Source organism: Phacochoerus africanus, chromosome 15 (genome assembly GCF_016906955.1).
Source record: "Phacochoerus africanus isolate WHEZ1 chromosome 15, ROS_Pafr_v1, whole genome shotgun sequence".
In the NCBI taxonomy this organism is placed as follows: domain Eukaryota; kingdom Metazoa; phylum Chordata; class Mammalia; order Artiodactyla; family Suidae; genus Phacochoerus; species Phacochoerus africanus.
The window spans coordinates 72322468-72342799 of record NC_062558.1 but is presented as its reverse complement, the minus strand read 5'-3'; the positions used below and the strand labels follow the sequence as shown (position 1 = coordinate 72342799).

General features: G+C 40.0%; 1 protein-coding gene across 4 annotated transcripts in view; it reads left to right on the top strand.

Annotated features, from left to right (window-relative positions):
- PBLD (phenazine biosynthesis like protein domain containing) overlaps nucleotides 1-20332 on the top strand; it is a 43538-nt gene that overhangs the window by 2821 nt on the left and 20385 nt on the right. For all 4 annotated transcript variants that reach the window (XM_047762047.1, XM_047762048.1, XM_047762046.1 and 1 more), the window contains exon 2: nucleotides 15235-15381. In XM_047762047.1, the coding sequence (XP_047618003.1) occupies nucleotides 15298-15381 (84 nt within the window). In that variant the 5' untranslated portion in view covers nucleotides 15235-15297. The remainder of the gene's footprint in view (nucleotides 1-15234; nucleotides 15382-20332) is intronic.

Genomic DNA, 20332 nt, shown 5'->3' with positions numbered 1-20332 from the left:
TTGTAGCATGCAGAAGTTCCCCTGGCCAAGAATTGAACCCAGGCCACATAATTGACCCAAGCTGCTGCAGTGACAACACCAGATGCTTAACCGGATGCACCACAGGAGAACTGCTGAACCCAAGTGGTTTTAACTCCAGGGACTAGGATCTTAAAGCACAATGGGCTTATCTAGGGATAGACATCATTTTGGGGAAATTGAGGTAACTTCCCCTAACACTGGAGTCAGGAGACCTGCAGTTAATAGTTTATTGGCTGGAGACTTTTGAACAGGCCTGAAACTTTGTATCTTGGTATCACTGACACTGTGAGGCACCCATCCCATTTTTTTTCTTTTTGTCTTTTCTTTTTAAAATAATTGCTGTATTAGTAAGACTCCAAGCTCCCACTTCTGAGGAGTTCTTCCTTGGATTCAAATTACTTCACTACTTTATCCTTTCAGTCTTTAAGCCTGAATTGGTAGATGGAATTCTGTAATCCCTTTCACCCCTTGCCTGAATTCAAACAATCTATTTACTGCCTGATTGAGTTTGGCATTCTTTCCAAATACTTTTTATGGTTTTGGGCTACAATCCTAAAATCATTCTAATGACTTTTCGCCACCAAACTCAGTGTTTTCTTTGGGGTGTTCTGTTTTTTTTTTGTGTGTGTGACAATTTCTTTGTATTGAGCATGCTGCTGTTTGCCAATGTGAATTCTCAAGAAGGACTTGAAATAAGCATGTGCATTCCTTTTGCTTTTTTGTTATTGCAGCAAGTAGAAAGTTTTGAGTAAGAAAAAGTATATTACATCATTATATATAGAGATAAACCTAATTTTTGTTTGGCTTCCTGTTTATTTTTCTAAGAAAAAAAAAAGTTCATCAACTATTCCCATTTGTTAGTTGAGTCCTCTAAGTCTTGGTGAGATTGCCTCACTACTGCTCCTGTGATCCCTACAGAATTGTTTCCAGATTGGTCTCTTTGGAACTGTTTCCATAGAGATGGTTAGAACCAAGGACTCCCAGCTGCTTTTTTTTTTTTTTTTTTCCCCTCTTTTGTCTTCCTTTCAGTCATTTCAGTGCTTTCCTATTAGTGTAGAGATCAGAGGAACCCTGGAGAGGATCCTGTTAGGGGCCATAATAAGAGAAAAGATGAAAAAGGAGAAGGAAATAGAAGCACCCACACCACCCAGAGTAAAACAAGACTGTGAACACGTGATCTTGTGTTACACTGTCAGGATGAAGAGAAAGGAAAATTCCATGCAGAGCCTGAAAGAGAAAGAGAAATGGAAAGATATTGTATGCTTCTGTGGGAGGGAAGGCAGGTTAAGTAAAACTTGGTTAAGACAATTGTTCATATACCCCCAGTGGCATTCTGAAATAACATAAAAACTGGATAGTCATAATTTCTTTGTCAATAGGAGAAGCAGATAAGCTAAAAAGGTAACCCACAGATAAGTTTCTGGAGTGTGTCTACTTAACGTAGTGAGGGCCTTTTAAACACTAAATTTATTTTACTGAGAAGTTTTGGGAAATGCTTGTTCTTTGATTTATATCATATGTCTCCCTCCTTCTCTCTCTCTCTAGATGTATATACTATTTTTACAAAGCAGTAATCTCCATCATAATTCAAAATTATTTCTCAAGACAAGGCTTAATTACACAGTTTACATTCTTAATACTTTTTGTCTCTTCAGGTCACCTTAGTGATTGCTCATTCTGAGATTAGGGAAACCAAAAGGTCCCATCCAATTTGAATAATTATACACCAAGTAAACAAATTGCTACTTAAAAGGAAGAAAGCACCTAGCACACTTTCTCTAATTTTTGGAAATAATTGAAAGTGTTGAAACTTCTTCCTGTCCCAGTGGATTGCCATGAAGAACAGGCTATAAAAGATAGCTGGCCTCTGGAGTTCCCGTCAGGGTGCAGTGGAAATGAATCCGACTAGGAACCATGAGGTTTCAGGTTTGATCCCTGGCTTCCCTTAGTGGATTAAGGATCTGAGGTTGCCATGAGCTGTGGTGTAGCTCGCAGACTCAGCTCGGATCTTGCATAGCTGTGGCTCTGGTGTAGGCTGGCAGCTGTAGCTCGGATTAGACCTCTAGGCTGGGAACCTCCATGTGCCACAGGTGTGGCTCTAAAAAGCAAAAAAAAAAAAAAAGATAGCTATTTAAGGAATTTAAATCAAATTATTGTACTGTTGCAGTTCCCATGATGGTGCAGAGGAAACAAATCCGACTAGGAACCTTGAGTTTGTGGGTTCAATCCCTGGCCTCGATCAGTGGGTTAAGGATCCAGCATTGCTGTGAGCTGTGGTGTAGGTCACAGACCTGGCTCGGAGCCTGAGTTGCTGTGGCTGTGGCGTAGGCTGGCAGCTGTAGCTCCGATTGGACCCCTAGCCTGGGAATCTCCATATGCCGGGGGTGCAGCCCTCAAAAAGACAGAAAAAAAAAAAGAAATTATTTTACTGTTTTAAATGTGTTATAAGCACATTGATAACTTAGAAAACAGTACAGATAATAGAGGAACAGACTATTTTCCCTCACTGCACACTTGATTTTAAGTTTCTGAGTGGTAGATAAAAATACAGGTTTCATTATATATGTGTACGAATAATGATGGTCATACTGGGGGTGGAGTCACTTATATAATTTTCAAAGTTCTCTTGTGGCAAAGCAGGTTAAGGATCTGGCACTGCTATAGCTGTGGTGCAGTTTGCAACTGCGAAACGGGTTTGATCTCTGGCCCAGGAACTTCCACATGCTATGAGCGAGGCCAAAAAGAAAAAGAAGAAAATCAATGACGAAACTTAAAATTGTTTTCATAATCAGGGAGTCGGTCAAGCCTAGGTTCCAATACATAGTGACACTTAACTACCAGCTCTTTGATTTTGAGGCAGTTCACTTTTCTGAACCTCAGTTTCTTAGTCTCTAAAATGGGTTCTTAGGTTGTTATTTAAGGTAGAGATTAGTATTTGAAATAATAATTCCAGTCCCATTCAATCTCATGTCTGTTGTGTTGTTAATAAATGTAGTTCCTTCCTGTTAAACTAATTTTGGAGGCGGGGGCACTCCTATGGCACTCTTAGGTTCCTGGGCCAGGGATAAAACCCATGCCATAGCGGCAGTCTGAGCCACAGCAGTGACAATACCAAATCCTTAACCTGCTGAGCCACCGGAACTCCCAAGTTAATTTTTTTTTGTCTTTTTGTCTTTTGTCTGTTGTTGTTGTTGCTATTTCTTGGGCCGCTCCCACGGCATATGGAGATTCCCAGGCTAGGGGTTGAATCGGAGCTGTAGCCGCCAGCCTACGCCAGAGCCACAGCAACTCGGGATCCAAGCCTCGTCTGCAACCTACACCACAGCTTACGGCAACGCCGGATTGTTAACCCACTGAGCAAGGGCAGGGACTGAACCCGCAACCTCATGGTTCCTAGTCGGATTCGTTAACCACTGCGCCACGACGGGAACTCCCCAAGCTAATTTTAGTAGTGATTTTTTTTTTTTTTCTTTTTAGGGCCGCACCTGCAGCATATGGAAGTTCCCAGGCTAGGGGTCAAATCAGAGCTATAGCTGCCGGCCTATATACCACAGTCACAGCAACTTGGAATCCAGGCCGTGTCTGCGACCTACACCACAGCTCATAGTGAGGACAGGGATTGAACCTGCATCCTAATGGATACTAGTGAGATTCGTTTCCACTGTGCCACAGTGGGAACTCCTAATAGTAAAATTAATAGAATTTTTTTTAAGTACAATGTCCCAAGCACTATGTTTAGGGGGCAAAAAATTTTTCAGAGAAATCTGTCAAATCATATGAATGCCAAGTATTATCCTGGAAAGAATAAATAATATTTCACGTGTACTATACTGCCGTTTTTCTGGTATAGGCGGATGTGGTTGCTATTGATAAGATGAATATTGATTACTGAATTGCTAGCAGTTCAGTATACGTTTCAGTTCACAAAAAATAAAGCAGGGCAGTTCCCGTTGTGGCTCAGCAGTTAACGAATCTGACTAGCATCCATAAGGATGCAGGTTCGATCCCTGGCCTTGCTCAGTGGGTTAATGATCCAGCTTTGCTGTGAGTTGTGATGTAGTTCGTGGACGCAGGTCGGATCCTGCATTGCGATGGCTGTGGTGTAGGCCAGCAGCTACAGCTCCAATTCAGCCCCTAGCCTGGGAACCTCCGTATGCCACAGGTGCGGCCCTAAAAAGCAAAAAATAAAAAAATTAAAAAAAAATTAAGTACATACAGAATTCCTGTACTGCTGCAGTGGAAACAAACCTAACTAGTTTCCAAGAGGATGTGGGTTCAATCCCTGGCCCCACTCAGTGGCTTAAGGATCTGGTGTTGCTGTGAGCTACAGTGTTGGTTGCAGACATGGCTGGGATCCTGTGTTGCTGTGACTGCGGAGTAGGCCAGCAGCTGCAGCTCCAATTCAACTCCTAGCCGGGGAACTTACATATGCCACAGGTGTGGCCCTAAAAAGCAATAATAATAATAATAAAGTACATAAAGTGAAGCTGTCTCAGACTTTAAGAGGCATGTGGATGCATTCCATTAGATAGATAAATTATACAAAACTATAGTTAATGATCAGATAGAATAAGCAGAGAGTGTTTTGGGGAACACAGAATTAGATCATTAGCACCAGCTGGAGCTTCAGGGCACGCTCTCTGAAGGAGATAATGCCTGAGGTAAAAGTTGGAGGATGGAGTTCCTATTGTGGTTCAGTGGGTTAAAAAACTGACTAGTATCATGATGTGGCATTGCTGTGGCTGTGGCATAGGCTGACAGCTGCAGCTTGGATTGAACTCCTAGCCTGGGAATGCCACAGGTACAGCCCTAAAAAGAAAAAATAAAATTTTAAAAAATATGTATTTCTTGTAAGTATACATTTCTAAGGATAAATAAGAATAATGGAAGGATACATATAGAGAATGCTACAAGGTTTTAAGAGTTATTTTGTTTGCTTATTCATGAGATTATAATAAATCATAACATTTTCAAAAAACACTATTTTCCACCATTGCTAAAGTTAAATTCAAGTAATGTTATGTAGTGGGATAGTATTTTTCTCTAAAGAATCTGTAGATCCAGTTTTCTATTTCAAGCTAGAGCAAGACTCTTAACAGTGCTTTACAATAAGATTGATAAATCAAAAATTCAAAATTTAAAATATAAACAGGTTGGAATTCCCTGATGACCTAGAGGTTAAGAATCTAGTGTTATTGCTGTGGCTTGGGTTCAGTCCCTGGCCCAGGAATTTCTGTATGCTGCAGGCACAGCCAAAAAAAATTATCTATCTATCTTATATATACACACACACACACATATACACACACACATTCGTTTAGTCAAATATAGCTGCTTCATAGAGCAGTAGAAAAAAACCTAACCAATTTTTGGCATATGCTAAGGGTTTTACCACTACAAAGTTCTGAATCATGCTTTTCTTACTTAGAAAGAATCATAGCATCAGTTTATAATCTTTTTTTCTGGAGTCTGCTCTAACCTCCTGAACTTCTTAGGGGGCAAAAATGTGGGTCTTATTTTCAAAAGTCAAAGTTCTTTTGTTTTTGTTTTTAAATTTGGTTGGTAAATGGTAGGTTATCATGATAAGATGAAAACTGTAAACTTGAACAGAAAAGTGAAAAATTTCCAAAACAGAGGTGTATTTAAACATAATTGTCATTAAGGAAATCAGAAATAGTCTATAATATTTTAACAAAGACTGTTTTAGAGCTTGTATTAAGTCTAGGAAATATGAATAGAAGTAAACTCAAAGTAGTGGAGTGCCATTTATATATATATGTATAAAATCTTAGTAGCTACATAAAACTTAATTTTAGATTTTCTTCTAAATTTTGATTTAAAACTTATTTTACTTGTACTTTGTAGTTTTTTTTTTTTTTGGCCTAAAGTGGGGCAAAGGTCCTGGGCCAGGTATTGAATGTGAGCTGCAGGTGCAACCTATGCTGCAGCTAGAGCAACTCCTATACTTTGTAGTTATTTTTTGTACTCATTTTCTTTTCACCAGCAAGTAAAGCAGATAGTGTTCATGGAATTTCTGAATGCCAGTAAGTACTCTATTACTAAGCATTTACACTTTCAAAGAACTAAACTGGCATTTATTAATGAGAAGCCTTGTTTTGGGGCAGCAGTTCTAACTAAAGCCAAGTGGGCTCTTTTATGCTATTAGCTACGGAATAACAGGAATAAACTTTCTGTTGTCTGTAACTACAGGAGATTGTAAACAAACTAAGACTGTTACTGAGGGACAAATAAGCATCAGTGTTCCCAGGCACACCCATGGGCAGGTTTAATGACTAAGCCATTTGAACAAGGGAGGTTTATGATTTCCCTACATTTGCATGGTAAATGGAACCAAGATTAGAATTCAGAGAGGTAGATGTCTACTGTGTTCCTCAAAACAAACCTGATCATCCTCTGGGGAAGGTAGTGGGACAGGATATTGTCAAATAGGATTTTCAGTTTTTTTCTACATCATTTTATTGTTTATTAAAAGATTTAATATATATTCATATATTGATTAAAAACTAAAATAAACTTAAAAATTTAAAAAGATATGAATGGTTGTGAAATCATATGAATTTAGATTTATGAGCTCATACCCTTTGTGGGTAATTGACATTTATTTATTTATTTATTTATTTGCTTTTAGGGCTGCACCTGAGTCATATGGTGGTTCCCCCGGCTAGGGGTAGAATTGGAGCTGTAGGGAGTTCCCGTCGTGGCGCAGTGGTTAACGAATCCGACTAGGAACCATAAGGTTGCGGGTTCGGTCCCTGCCCTTGCTCAGTGGGTTAATGATCCAGCGTTGCCGTGAGCTGTGGTGAGCTGTGGTGCTCGGATCCCGCGTTGCTGTGGCTCTGGCGTAGGCCGGTGGCTACGGCTCCGATTCGACCCCCAGCCTGGGAACCTCCATATGCCGCGGGAGTGGCCCAAAGAAATAGCAAAAAGACAAAAAAAAAAAAAAGAATTGGAGCTGTAGCTGCCAGCCTACACCACAGCTAACGGCAATGCCAGATCCTTAACCCACTGAGCAAGGCCAGAGATTGAACCCACATCCTTATAGATACTAGTCGGGTTCATTATCTCTGAGCCACAACGGGAACTCCCTGATTTCTTTTTATTATTATTAATTTTTTTCTGTCTTTTTGTCTTTTCCAGGGCCACACCTGCAGCATATGGAGGTTCCCAGGCTAGGGGTCTAATTGGAGCTGTAGCCGCAGGCCTACGCCAGAGCTACGTTCTGCAACCTACTCCACAGCTCATGGCAACTCTGGATCCTTAACCCACTGAGTGAGGCCAGGGATTGAACCCGCAACCTCATGGTTCCTAGTTGGATTCATTAACCACTGAGCCACGACGGGAACTCCTGGTTTCTTTTTAAAAGCATGTATGCTTGGCATATGGAAGGGCGTATAAGGCTACTCTAGGGATCAAAATGGAATGTGAGTGAAACTAGAGAAGGATAATTTAAATTACTTGGATGATTTGAAAACCCCCCTGCTGGACAGCTACACAGAGCCCTGCCTGATAACTGCACCTCAGGACCAGCCATTAGGTTGACCAGGATACCAAAATGCGTGCAAGCCCATTTTAATGGGTAAAGAAAGGCAGGTTGCTCAAACCTCTGCCTCAAATTTTCCCTCAGCAATTCAGGGGGAGGTTAAAGCTGCCTTCTTATAGAAATGAGACCAACTTTTTAAGGAGATTTTAAGATTTTAATTATAAGGAGAAAGAGAGTAAAAGAAACATCTTCAAAAGTAAATTCTAGATTAGATTCTCAGGGTAGTGGGGTATGGTTCATTCATGAGACTCTTTCCTCTCCCTGGGTTAGCTTTGGAGCCTTCCTGACACAGAATAGCTCTTAAACTGAACTTTGGATTTCTGAACCCACAAAGACAAAGAACAAATCATGAACATTAGCTCCAGAAGGTCCTTTTAACCTTATCTCCATTCTCTCCTATCCTCTTCCCCCTTATATTTCCGTATCCAATTGCTTGCCCTGGGATTAATCCGTGCACTCTGCCCACAATGCCTATTCCCACTTTATACAGCTGTTGGACATTTGCTTTGTTTCTGGACCCACTCAAATGTCACCTTATCTCTTGAGCTCCCTCTGTTTCCTGGGCAGAATTATTGCTCTCTGTGTTCCTAAACATTTTATCTATACCTTTTTCTTTTATATTTTATAATTTTTACATCAGTCTCCTCACCAGCTGAGAATTCCTTGACTAAGTTAATGACCTTTTCATCATTTTATCCCTCAAAATCTAGCATGTGCCTGGGGTTTAGGAAATACAAGTCATTTTTTTAATTGTGCAAAACGTTTAAATTTTTTAATGATTTTTATTTTTTCCATTATAGCTGGTTTACAGTGTTCTATCAGTTTCCTACTGTACAGCAAAGTATACACCACTTTTTTTTTTTTTTTTTTTGTCTTTTGTCCTTTTAGGGCTGCACCCTCGGCATATGGAGGTTCCCAGGCTAGGGACTGAATAGGAGCTGTTGCTGCTGGCCTATGTCGGAGCCATAGCAATGACAGATCCAAGCCGTGTCTTAGACCTACACCACAGCTCACGGCAACACTGGATCCTTAACCCAGTAAGCAAGGCCAGGGATCGATCCGGCAACCTCATGGTTCCTAGTCAGATTCATTTCCGCTGCACCATGATGGGAGCTCCTACCACATCTTCTTAATCCATTCATCTGTTGATGGACATTTAGATTGTTTCCATGTCTTGGCTATTGTGAATAGTGCTGCAGTGAACATGTGGGTGCGTGTATCTTTTTCAAGGAAAGTTTTGTCTGAATATATGCCCAAGAGTTTCGGATAGCTTGGTCATATGAGAGTTCTGTAGTTTTCTGAGGTACCTCCATGCTGTTTTCCATAGTGCTTGTACCAATTTACATTCCCACCAACAGTATGGGAGGGACCCCTTTTCTCTACACTCTCCAGAATTTGTTATTTGTTGACTTGTTCATGATGGCCACTCTGATCCTTGTGAGGTGGCACCTCATAGTAGTTTTGATTTGTGGGAAGTACACAGTCATTTTTGAAAATTAAATTGTTAATGTGAATCCTACCGTAATCATAATCTGTCACCATAGAGCACAAGCAGGGATATTAATTAAATGAATAAAAAATACTTCTGGGAGTTCCCATTGTGGCTCAGCAGAAATGAACTGACTCGTATCCACGAGGATATGGGTTCCACCCCTGGCCTCGCTCAGTGGGTTAAGGATCCGGTGTTGCCACAAGCTGTGGTGTACATTTCAGACTGCAGCTCAGATCCATTGTTGCTATGGCTGTGGCAAAGGCCAGCAGCTGAAGCTCTGATTTGACCCCTAGCCTGGAAACTTCTATATGCCCCGCCTGTGGCCCTAAAACAAACAAACTTGCCCAAGATCATATATCTAGGCAGTGCCTTTTGACCAAGAATAAAAATTAAAATTATAAAATAAGAAATGGACATAACATTGTAAATCAACTCTAATAAAAAAAACAGAGAAAAGAAAAAAATTATAAAATATATTTTTAGGAAGATATTTTTTATACATTTATGCTGTTAGAAACTTCATGTTCTTTTTGTAGTGTAGTTCTCCAAGTGCAACATCAGCATCGATTGGGAACTCGTTAGAAATGTAAATTCTTGGGCCCCATCTCAGACTTAACGAAATCAAAAATTCTGGGCATGGAGTCCAGCAGTTAGTTTCAGCAAGTCCCCACAGATGATTCTGATGCATGCCAAAGTCTGAGAACCACTATTGTAGAACAAATAAAAATGCTTAAGAAAATTCCACATTTCACCAAGAACTCTTTTTACTTAATCAGAAATAAATGTGGCTCAGTTTCCACACATAAGATAATACAATTATTTAGTGTTTCTTTTCTTTTCTTTGGAAATTCCTGGGTCAGGGAGTGAATCTGAGCTGCAGCTTCAACCTACACTATAGCTGTGGCAACACTGGATCCTTAACCCATTGTACCACAGCAGGAACTCCTATTTAGTATATCTTGTAGCAGGGTCCTTTCTATTACTGAGTGTCAGCAAATTCTAAGAGAATTTTTAAGCTCTGAGTTTTCATTTCAAAGATGGTCTAAAGTATTTTAACACTTAAGAAGACAGAATTTCTCTATGCAGTGATAGTTTACAGTGTCATGGAACTAAGATTTTAGTTCCTTAATTAAGAGCTTCTCAAATTCTGGCCCTTGGATATATTTTAAGGAATGGTGGTTAAAAACATGGACTCTGGAGTTAGACTATGTGGGTTCAAATTTGGGCATTGCCTAGATATGTGATTTTGGGCAAGTTACTTAAAATTTCTGAGCCTCTGTTTATTCATCTGTAAAATGGAGATTATAAATAAGCGTCTATTTCATGGGGGTGTTCTGAGGATTAAATGCTCTTAGAACCATGTCTAGCACATCATAAGCACTCAGGGAGTATTAACTAATATTACTGTTACTGGAAATTTGTGCAGCAGTTAGGATTTTGCAGGGCCACAAGTAACACAATATTGGTTTGTATTTGTTTCCTATTGCTGCTATAACAACTTATCACAAATTTAGTGAGTAACAATAATGTAAATTTATTATTTCATAATTCTAGAGGTCACAGGTCCAAGATAGATCTCAATGGTCCCACTGTGGTGCAGCGGGTTCAGGATCCAGCATTGCTACAGCTGTGGGTCAGATTTGATCCCTGACCTGGGAACTTCCATATGTCATGGGTACGAGCACTAGAATAGAAGAGAGTAGAGTAGAGTAGAGTAGAGTAGAATAGAATAGAATAGAATAGAATGGAATAGAATAGAATAGAATAGAATAGAATAGAATAATAGAATAAAACCCCAGAGTCCATGTTTTTAACAACCATTAATCCTATATGCAATTTTAATTCCCTTCTGCTGTGCAACATGACATATTCACAGGTTCTTGGAATTAGGATGTGGACATCTTATGCTACTTTGGCCATTATTTTGGCTACCATGTGGACTGACAATAGTTTGAATCTTAAGGATTTATTGTTTATGTAAGAAGTATAAAAATAGGAGGGTCTAATGTTTATTTAGCAGATTAACTATATCATAAAGAACTTATATTTCTTCTCTACCTAACTGGTTAGCTTTTCATCTTCATATTTGTCACCTCCTGGTCAAAAGGCGATTGTGGGGAGTTCCCGTCGTGGCATGGTGGTTAACGAATCCGACTAGGAACCATGAGGTTGCGGGTTCGGTCCCTGCCCTTGCTCAGTGGGTTAAGGATCTGGCGTTGCTGTGAGCTGTGGTGTAGGTTGCAGACACAGCTTGGATCCCGCGTTGCTGTGGCTCTGGCTAGGCCGGTGGCTACAGCTCCAATTAGACCCCTAGCCTGGGAATCTCCATATGCCGCGGGAGCGGCATAAGAAATAGCAAAAAGACCCCCCAAAAAAAAGGTGACTGTTGCATTTCCAGGCATCAGTAACATGTCCATTTAGGAAAAAGAGGAGGTCTGGCCCTTTCTGTTCTGGCCCTTTTGTCAGAAAGCCAAAAATTTTCCCTAGAATCAATCTTGTCTAATTGGGTCCTATGACCATCTCTAGCTGGAAGAGGAAGCATCTGGCAAAGGATCATGAGATCATTCTGACTGACTTAGACCCTTTATGATACATTAAGGGGGCTGGGCACACTGCTTTCCCAAACAAAATCAGAGTTATTTTAGGAAAAGAGAGGTGCAAGTATGTTGGGAGGAGATGAGGTAGAGAGGGGTAGTTGTTAAACAGGCAAATGACATTGGATATTAGAGTCTTTGAGATTTTTTCCCTTTAATGTTTTCATTCGAGAAGCAATTCAGTATTTCTAGAAGCCTGATAAAGTACTTAGTTGTAGAATTGTATTTTTTCTGTACCAAATTAGAGCAAGAAAACTTGAGAACACTGTTTGAAGAAACATTTAAAAAACTTGCACATATAATTTATTATCGTGATAGAAAAGGTAGTCTTTTCTATATGTTTCTTCATCTGATTGAATGTGTAGCTGATGGCTGGGACTGGGACCAATGAGGTTGTAGTTTAAATGAGGGTAAAAACTATCTCTTTGTGGCACACCTATGATTTCTGTGTCAGTTCTATTAAATTTATGAATACTATGCTCATTATCAGAAATTTAATTTGTTTAATTTCTATTTAAATTTTCTAAAATAACAGAGGCAATCTATTTCCAAATAATTGCATAAACAAACTGCAATGTTCTGTCAATAACAGTACTGCTACTGAAACTAAAATGTTGGCTGGCAGATGTTGCCATGTTGAGAAGCCCTATGTATTTGCCAGTCACTGTTTGAAAGTTCAGTTGAGATGCATGCTTAGTATATTATTTACTTACTTCAGTAAACATTTATTGTATGCCAGGCACTATTCTAGGAACTGAGATTTTAGTAGTAAAGAAAAATAAGAAGAGGTTCTGACTTTATGTTCTTTGCAGTTTGGTTAGAATAATCGAAGAAACACGAAGGAAAACTCAAAGGTTTTTATTTTTTGTTTTTAGTTTTTTTGCTTTTAGGGCCACACCTGTGGCATAGGGAGGTTCCCAGGCTAGGGATCTAATCCTAGCTGTAGCCACTTGCCTACGCCACAGCCACAGCAATGCCAGACTGAGTCCTGTCTGCAACCTACACCATAGCTCACAGCAATGCCAGATCTTTAACCCAGTGAGTGAGGCCAGGGATCAAACCCAAGACCTCATGGATACTAGTTGGATTCGTTAACCACTGAGCCATGACGAGAACTCCCTCAAAGTATTTTTTTTTATCTAACAGATTAGCAGTGGTGGGACATTCTCATATGCTAAGTTGATACACTCCTAAAGATAAATTTATCTGTATGTGTAAGATAAAATTAAGATGTCTATACACTTTGATCTAGGGATTTGACTTTTTTGGGAATCTATTGCAATTAAATCAGAAATGCAGACCAAGATTTATAGTTGGTAAGTTTCGTCACAACATTATCTTTTTTAAAAAAACTTTTTAGGGCCATACCTACAGCATATGCAAGTTCCCAGGCTAGGGGTTGAATAGGAGCTGTAGCTGCCAGCCTATGCCACAGCCACACCAGATCTGAGCCATGTCTTAGATCTACACCACAGCTTGTGACAACACTGGATCCTCAACCAACTGAGCAAGGCAAGGGATTGAACCGAGTCCTCATGGATACTATTTGGGTTCATTACTGCTGAGCCACAATGGGAACTCCTACATTATAAGTGAAAAATTAGAAATAAATATTCACCAAAGGGAAAAATGGTTAAATAATTTATAGCACATCCATGAACCTATTGTAAATCTATTTAAATGATTTTTTTTTAAGAATTATGAAGCATTTGTACTCATGTTATACTGTTAAAAAAGTAAAAATTGGAGTTTCCAATTCATGGTTCAGTGGTAACAAACCCAGCTAATATCCATGAGGTTGTGGGTTCAATCCCTGGCCTCGCTCAGTGGGTTTAGGATCTTGTGTTGCTGTGAGCAGTGATGTAGGTCACAGACATGGCTCAGACTCCAAGTTGCTGTGGCTGAGGCTGTGGCATAGGCTGGCAGCTACAGCTCTAATTTGACCCTTAGCTTGGGAACTTCCACATGCCATGGATACAGCCCTAAAAAATAAAATAAAAAGGTATAAATTGTGATTAAAGGGAGTTCCTGTTTTGGCTCACTGGGTTACGAACCTGACTAGTATTCATGTTAGGATAGGTTAATTTCTTTTAGATTTAAACAAAGCACCCCCTAATTCACTGAATTTTTTTGAAGTCTGTAACTTTGGGAGAGAGGAATCTTCCATGCCTATAAAAAAATCCAGGCTTTCTAGTAGAGCAAAGAAAACACCCAGAATGTTCACAGGATTTATCTCTGGGGAATGAAAATACGGGAGACACCCCACTCCCTGCTTTTCTGTATTTTATGGTTTTCAGTAAAGAGGAGGTATTATTCTTATAGTGAAAAGGTTTACTTTAACAAATTTATGTCATGAGCTCAAAAAACTTTCTACTGCAGATTTGTAAAATAACACCAACAAATTAAAGCACGAGGTTCCTTTGACTATGTTAAGTCCCCCCCCCAAAAAAAATTTATTGCTGATTTGCATGGTTATGGGTCACTTTTTGATTTTCCAGGGTTTTCTTTTTTATAATGGGCATCTTTTTTAAAATTAGAAATTTTTTTTTTTTGTCTTTTTAGAGCCACACCCAAGGCACACAGAAGCTCCTAGGCCAGGGGTTGAATTGGAGCAGCAGTTGCCAGCCCACACCCCAGCCACAGTAATGCCAAACCCGAGCTTCGTCTGCAACCTACACCACAGCTCATGGCAACACCTGATCCTCAACCCACTCAGCCAGGCTAGGGATCGAATCCATGTCCCTATGAACATTAGTCAGGTTCTTAACCTGCCGAGCCACAACGGGAACTCCAAAAAATGTATTCTTTTAAAAAGGCATGAGTTCCCGTTGTGGCTTGGTGGCTTAAGAACCCAACATAGTATCCATGATGATGTGCGTTCAATTCCTGGCCTTGTTCATTGGGTTGAGGATCCTGTGTTGCCACAATCTGCAGCATAGTTCGCAGAGGCAGCTCAGATCTGGCATTGCTGTGGCATAGGTATTGTGTACTCTGACATAGCTGCAGCTCCAATTCAACCCCTAGCCTGGAAACTTCCATATGCCGCAGGTTTGGGGTTAAAAAGGTGGGGTGCATATATTCTTTGGGAAACCTTAAGCAACATATATATATGTCCCCTTGGAAGTTTCATGCACTTCTTTAAAAATATAGCCTAAGTGGAGTTCCTGCTGTGGTGTAATGGGATCAGTGGTGTCTTGGAAGCACTGGGATGCAGGTTCCATTCCAGGCCTGAAACAGTGGGTTAAGGGTTCAGCACTGCTGCAACTGCAGCTTAGGTCACAACTGTGGGGCAGCAAAAAAAATGTAGATAAATAGATAGATAGATAGAGAGCCTAAGATAGTTTTGGCTGTTTTAAGAATATGATTCTGTTGTTATGTATATGTACAATATGAAAAGAAAATATTCACCTACTATTTTAAAACAAGTTCAATTTAGAGGTTTAAAATTAATCAGAGGATCACTTATTTTTAATTGTGGGTAAGTTAGAATAATTGCTTGACTTTGTACCTAGGAAATGCTGGTTGCTTATGTACATCAAGTAAAACATTAACTTTATTTTTTGCAGCAACAAGAAGGAGAGCAGGCTATCAGAAATTTTGAGAACTTGCAGAAAGTGCTTACAAGGAAAATGAAGCTCCCTATTTTCATAGCAGATGCATTCACAGCAAAAGCATTTCGTGGGAATCCTGCTGCTGTTTGCCTCCTAGAAAATGTAAGTAGTATTTGAAGTGCAGTGCCTGAAATTCTAGATTTCTGTAGAACCAAGTATTTCTTAAAAAAAAAAAAATTCACCTGGTTTGTTTACCTCTTTGATTTGTGTTCTTTGTCAGATGATATCAGCAATGTGCATGTCTGCAAGTTAATTTTGACCAGATTATATTATGAGACTGCTTACACCTAAATGCTTAGATCTAGAGAAATGAAGATTCATGTAAAGAAGAATTAGATCCAATTTAAAAAAAAGTCAAAGTCCCTTCTAGTCATTGTGTTTTCATTTAGTTAGCACCAAATGTGGAGCAGAATGAAATTGGATGAGTTTCATGTGACTGGACATGGCTGATACTGTATTTTTCATAAAAGATTCTAGCTGGATATTTTTAACCTTACCTGTGGTTCAGACAATTAGAAGTTATTCTCAAAGTCAAGAAAACATTTTGCAATGAAGTGATTTAATAGAAAGATAGAAGGAATTAAACTCTAACCTAGGGAGAATTCAGTTTACTGCAAGTCTCATTTTTAAAATGGCCCTTTGATTAGGTAAATATTAACAGAATAGTTAATTATTCCTTGACCTTAGCTGCTTTGTGTTATTACCTGGGTGTTGGGAAACAAGTCAAGGTACCCTTCCACTCAGAGCAGTTAGTACAAGGGTAGATTATCTGAGAATTCCTTCAGAAACAGAGTGAGCAATTGAAGATCCTAAATAAGTCTTGCTAAGTTAGGGCTTTCGAGTGCAGTGACTGTCAAGCTGGCTGCACATTAAAATTACTCGAGATGCTTTAAAAATTCCTGTACCCAGGCTGCATCCTGGTGAATCACAACAGAATCTCTGGAGATGGGTTTGTTTTTTAAAGCTCCACTGTTTTAAAATTATATTTTTTTCTTTTTACAGCCATACCTGCAGCACATAGAAGTTCCTGGGCTTGGGGTCCTGCATCTGTGCTCTACACCACGGCTTGTGGCAATGCTGGATCCTTAACCCACTGAGTGAGGCTGACAGGGTTCAAACTGACAGTATGTCGGATTCTTAACCCCCTGAGCCACAACGGGAACTCCAAAGCTCCACTGTTTTTTAAAGCAGCACTGTTTTTTTAAAGCTCCGCTAATGATTCTAGGGTGAACCAAGATCGAGACTGGCTGAAGTTGAGCTGAGACAGTTGAATATTGTTAATGGAGTCCTTGGTATACTTATTTGGTTCCTCAGCTGGAGCAGCAAAATGGTGATCAAGGGTCCTTATCTTACCTTCATGACGCATTCATTATGCAGCCTTGCAGCTGGCATTTTCCAACTACAAAATGCAGAAAGTAATAAAGGTAATAGGCTTTAACAAGTAACACCAGAGCTTGGCAGTGTTAGTGAGATAATAATTAACAGCCAAATTCTAAGTCGTGAACTTTCTTTAGAAACAATATGACAGGAGTTCCCATTAAGAACTGACATAGCATACGTGAGGATTCGGGTTCAATCCCAGCCTTTGCTCAATGGGTTAAGGATCTGGCACTGTGGCAAGATGTGGCATGTCGAAGATGTGGCTGGCATCTGGCATAGCTGTGGCAGTGGCGTAGGCCAGCAGCTGACTTCTATTCACCTCCTAGCCTGGGAACTTCCATATGCCACAGGTTCAGCCCTAAAAAGAAAATAAAGTGAAAAAAAGAAACAATATGGCAAACGTAACTTCGTGTTAAGGACTTGTGGAGTAGACCAAACTTACTCGTCAAGAGTCTGTATATTTGCCCCATGTCCCCATGAAATATTCTTGAAGAATTTTGAAAAAAGTTTTGAGTGATTTATGTACTCAGTTTTCACCAGATGACAAGAATTAGTTTTATTCCTCAATTTGACTCCTATTTTTTTGTCTTTTTAGGGCCGCACCTACAACATATGGAAGTTCCCAGGCTAGGGGTTGAATCGGAGCTGTAGCCGCTGGCCTACACCACAGCCACAGCAGCACTGATCTGAGACACATCTGCAGCCTACACCACAGTTCATGACAATGCCAGATCCTTAACCTACTGAGCATGGCCAGGGATCGACCCTGCATCCTCGTGGATACCAGTCAGATGAGCCATGATGGGAATGCCCCTCAATTTACTCCATTTTACCTCCAGTTCATTCACTAAACTCCAGACTTAGGATCTTAGGAGCTTTCTCTCTCTCTCCATTAAACTATATTTTGCATGTTATTTATATATTTGGAAAAGCTAGGAAATAAAATGTTAAACAAAAGGCTTTAATGCTGTTTAAAGAAATATGCTTTAGTACAAATGGAAGAAAGAATAAAGGAGATTAGTCTGCGATCCAGGGACCCTCTCTAAAGAGTCTCTAATTTCACTTCTTCTGTGCCTTGGACCCGTGAGACCAGATTAGTTTGATGGCCTGTCAGGGACAACTGAATAGATATCTAGAAGCTAGTTTTGCTAGTTTTCTATTCTGTAGACATGAGAATCCTGCTCTCCTGGGGGCCAATTTAGCACTTTCTTCAATGCATAATTAATAGAAATTGAAATGGACATAGAAACTGTTGTTTCTACCCTTGGATTCTTTTACTCATGGCTGGAGACAGTGGACACCTGAAACCCCTAGAGAGAACACAGGGAAACTCAGGACAATATCAGAGACAGGTAATTGTTAAACCTCACAAAGCTGACCACAACTCAGTAGGTGTTAGCCTGTCATTATGTAGTCTACAAATATTTGTCTACATCTACCATGAACCAGGTTCCGGGGTAGGGACAGGAGGTATGAAGATTGATAAGTGTGCATTTACTAAGCACCCTGAGGTGCTCAGAGTCCAGCAGGGGAAATAGACATGTAAATGTGACCTCTATTCAGTAGTCACCACAGAGGCTGAAAGACCATGGGGAGTCAGAGCACGGAATAACATTGGATTTTTGGGGGGAGAAAATTCTTCACATGTTAAGTCCAGGGCTTCAGAGGAATATTCTTTTTTGTTTCATTTTGTTTAAAATTATTTAAAATTTGACTGAGGAATTCCCGTTGTGGCACAGTGGAAACAAATTGGACTAAGAACCATGAGGTTGACGGTCCAATCCCTGGCCTTGCTCAGTGGGTTAAAAATCTGGCCTTGCCATGAGCTGTGGTGTAGGTTGCAGACACAGCTCTGATCCTGAGTTGCTGTGGCTGTGGTGTAGGCTGGCAGCTGTAGCTCTGATTCAGCCCCTCGCCTGGGAACCTCTGTATGCTGTATATGCGGCCCTAAAAAGCAAAAATAAATAAAACGATATAAGATAAATAAAATTTGACTGAGATGAGACTAACCTCAGAAAAACTTGGTGGACAGACTAAAGACTCTATAATTGCACTTTTGCAATTTTGAATACTTGATAAAAGGCTGCTGGAGGGAATGTAAAAAATCCTGAGTAACAACATTCCCAGAGCTACTATGATATTCTAAATTTTTTTTCTTTTCCTTTCTAGACAAGTGCACTTAAATTTTCACACGAGGAACTTATAACATTTCACATTAGGTGCAAACAAAAATTAAGGGCTAATGAAACATGAAGCAGATATTTGAAAAATATTTAGGAGTTCCTGTTATGGCTCAGGGGCCATGAACCCAACTAGTGTCCAAGAGGATATGGGTTTGATCCCTGGTCTTGCTTAGTGGGTTAAGGATCCCACATTGCTGTAAGCTGTGGGACCTAATCCCAGACATGGCAGCTCAGATATGGCATTGCTGTGGCTGTGGTTAGGCTGACAGCTGCAGCTCCAGATCGACCCCTAGCCTGGGAACTTCCATATGCCATAGGTGCAGCCCTAAAAAAAGACCAAAAAAAAATATTTAAAACTTTCAAAATTTGAGGGTTGTCCTCAAATGCTTGAGAGTTTTACAATAAAGGCCATGCAGAGATATTGAAAATGTATAGAAACAATATTTTAAATCTTTTGGGCCACGCCCACAGCATATGGAAGTTTCCAGGCCAGGGATCAAACCCATGTCATGGTAGTGATCCAAATCACTGCAGTGACAATGCCAGATCCTTAACCTACTGTGCCACCAGGGAACTGCTAGAAACAATATTTCAAAAAATGGAATAGATACATTGCAATGACAGCTGTGTGAAAAACTATAGGAACTCCTGACCAACTGTTGGAATAGGTCAGAGGGCTGTAGTGTGATAAGGGGAGATACTTGTTTTATTTTTCTATAAACCGGCTTTAATATTTAGTGAAAATAACATATCAGTGGGGCAGGGAGCCCATATTTATTCTCCTTCATATTCTAACAAAGCCTTAAAAGTTTTTGTTGTTGTTTTGTGTGTGTGTGTTTAGGGCAGGGCTTCTCAGTAGCGGTGTCATTGACATTTTGGACTGGAAAGTTTTGGGCTTTTTTTGTTTGTTTGTTTTTTGCTTTTGGCTTTTTAGGACCACACTCGTGACATGTGGAGGTTCCCAGGCTAGGGGTCGAATCAGAGCTACAGCTGCCAGCCTACACCTCAGTCACAGTAACACAGGATCTGAGCTGCATCTTCAACCTACACCACAGCTCACAGCAACGCCGGATCCTTAACCCACTGAGCGAGGCCGGGGATTGAACCTGCAACCTCGTAGATCCTAGTCGGGTTCTTTAACCGCTGAGCCACAAAGGGAACTCCTGGAAAGTTTTTTATTGTGTGAAGCTATCATGTACATTGTTAAATGTTTGACAGATCCCAGGCCTTTACCCACTAGATGACAGTAGTTGTCCCTCCTCCCCGCATCATGACAATCAAAAATCACCTCCAGTTTTAGAACCATTGTTTCAAAAGATACGTTTTCTAAAGAGAGGTTTATTCTGAAGTTTTCATGTTAAAGTTATCCATAAAAACAAGTTTATTGTGTGTCCAATGCATCTATTTTTGGCTGTCTACCACGTGTTGGACACTGTGCTAGGATCAAATGTAACATTCATATGTATACATTTTTATTCTTTTAAACACAA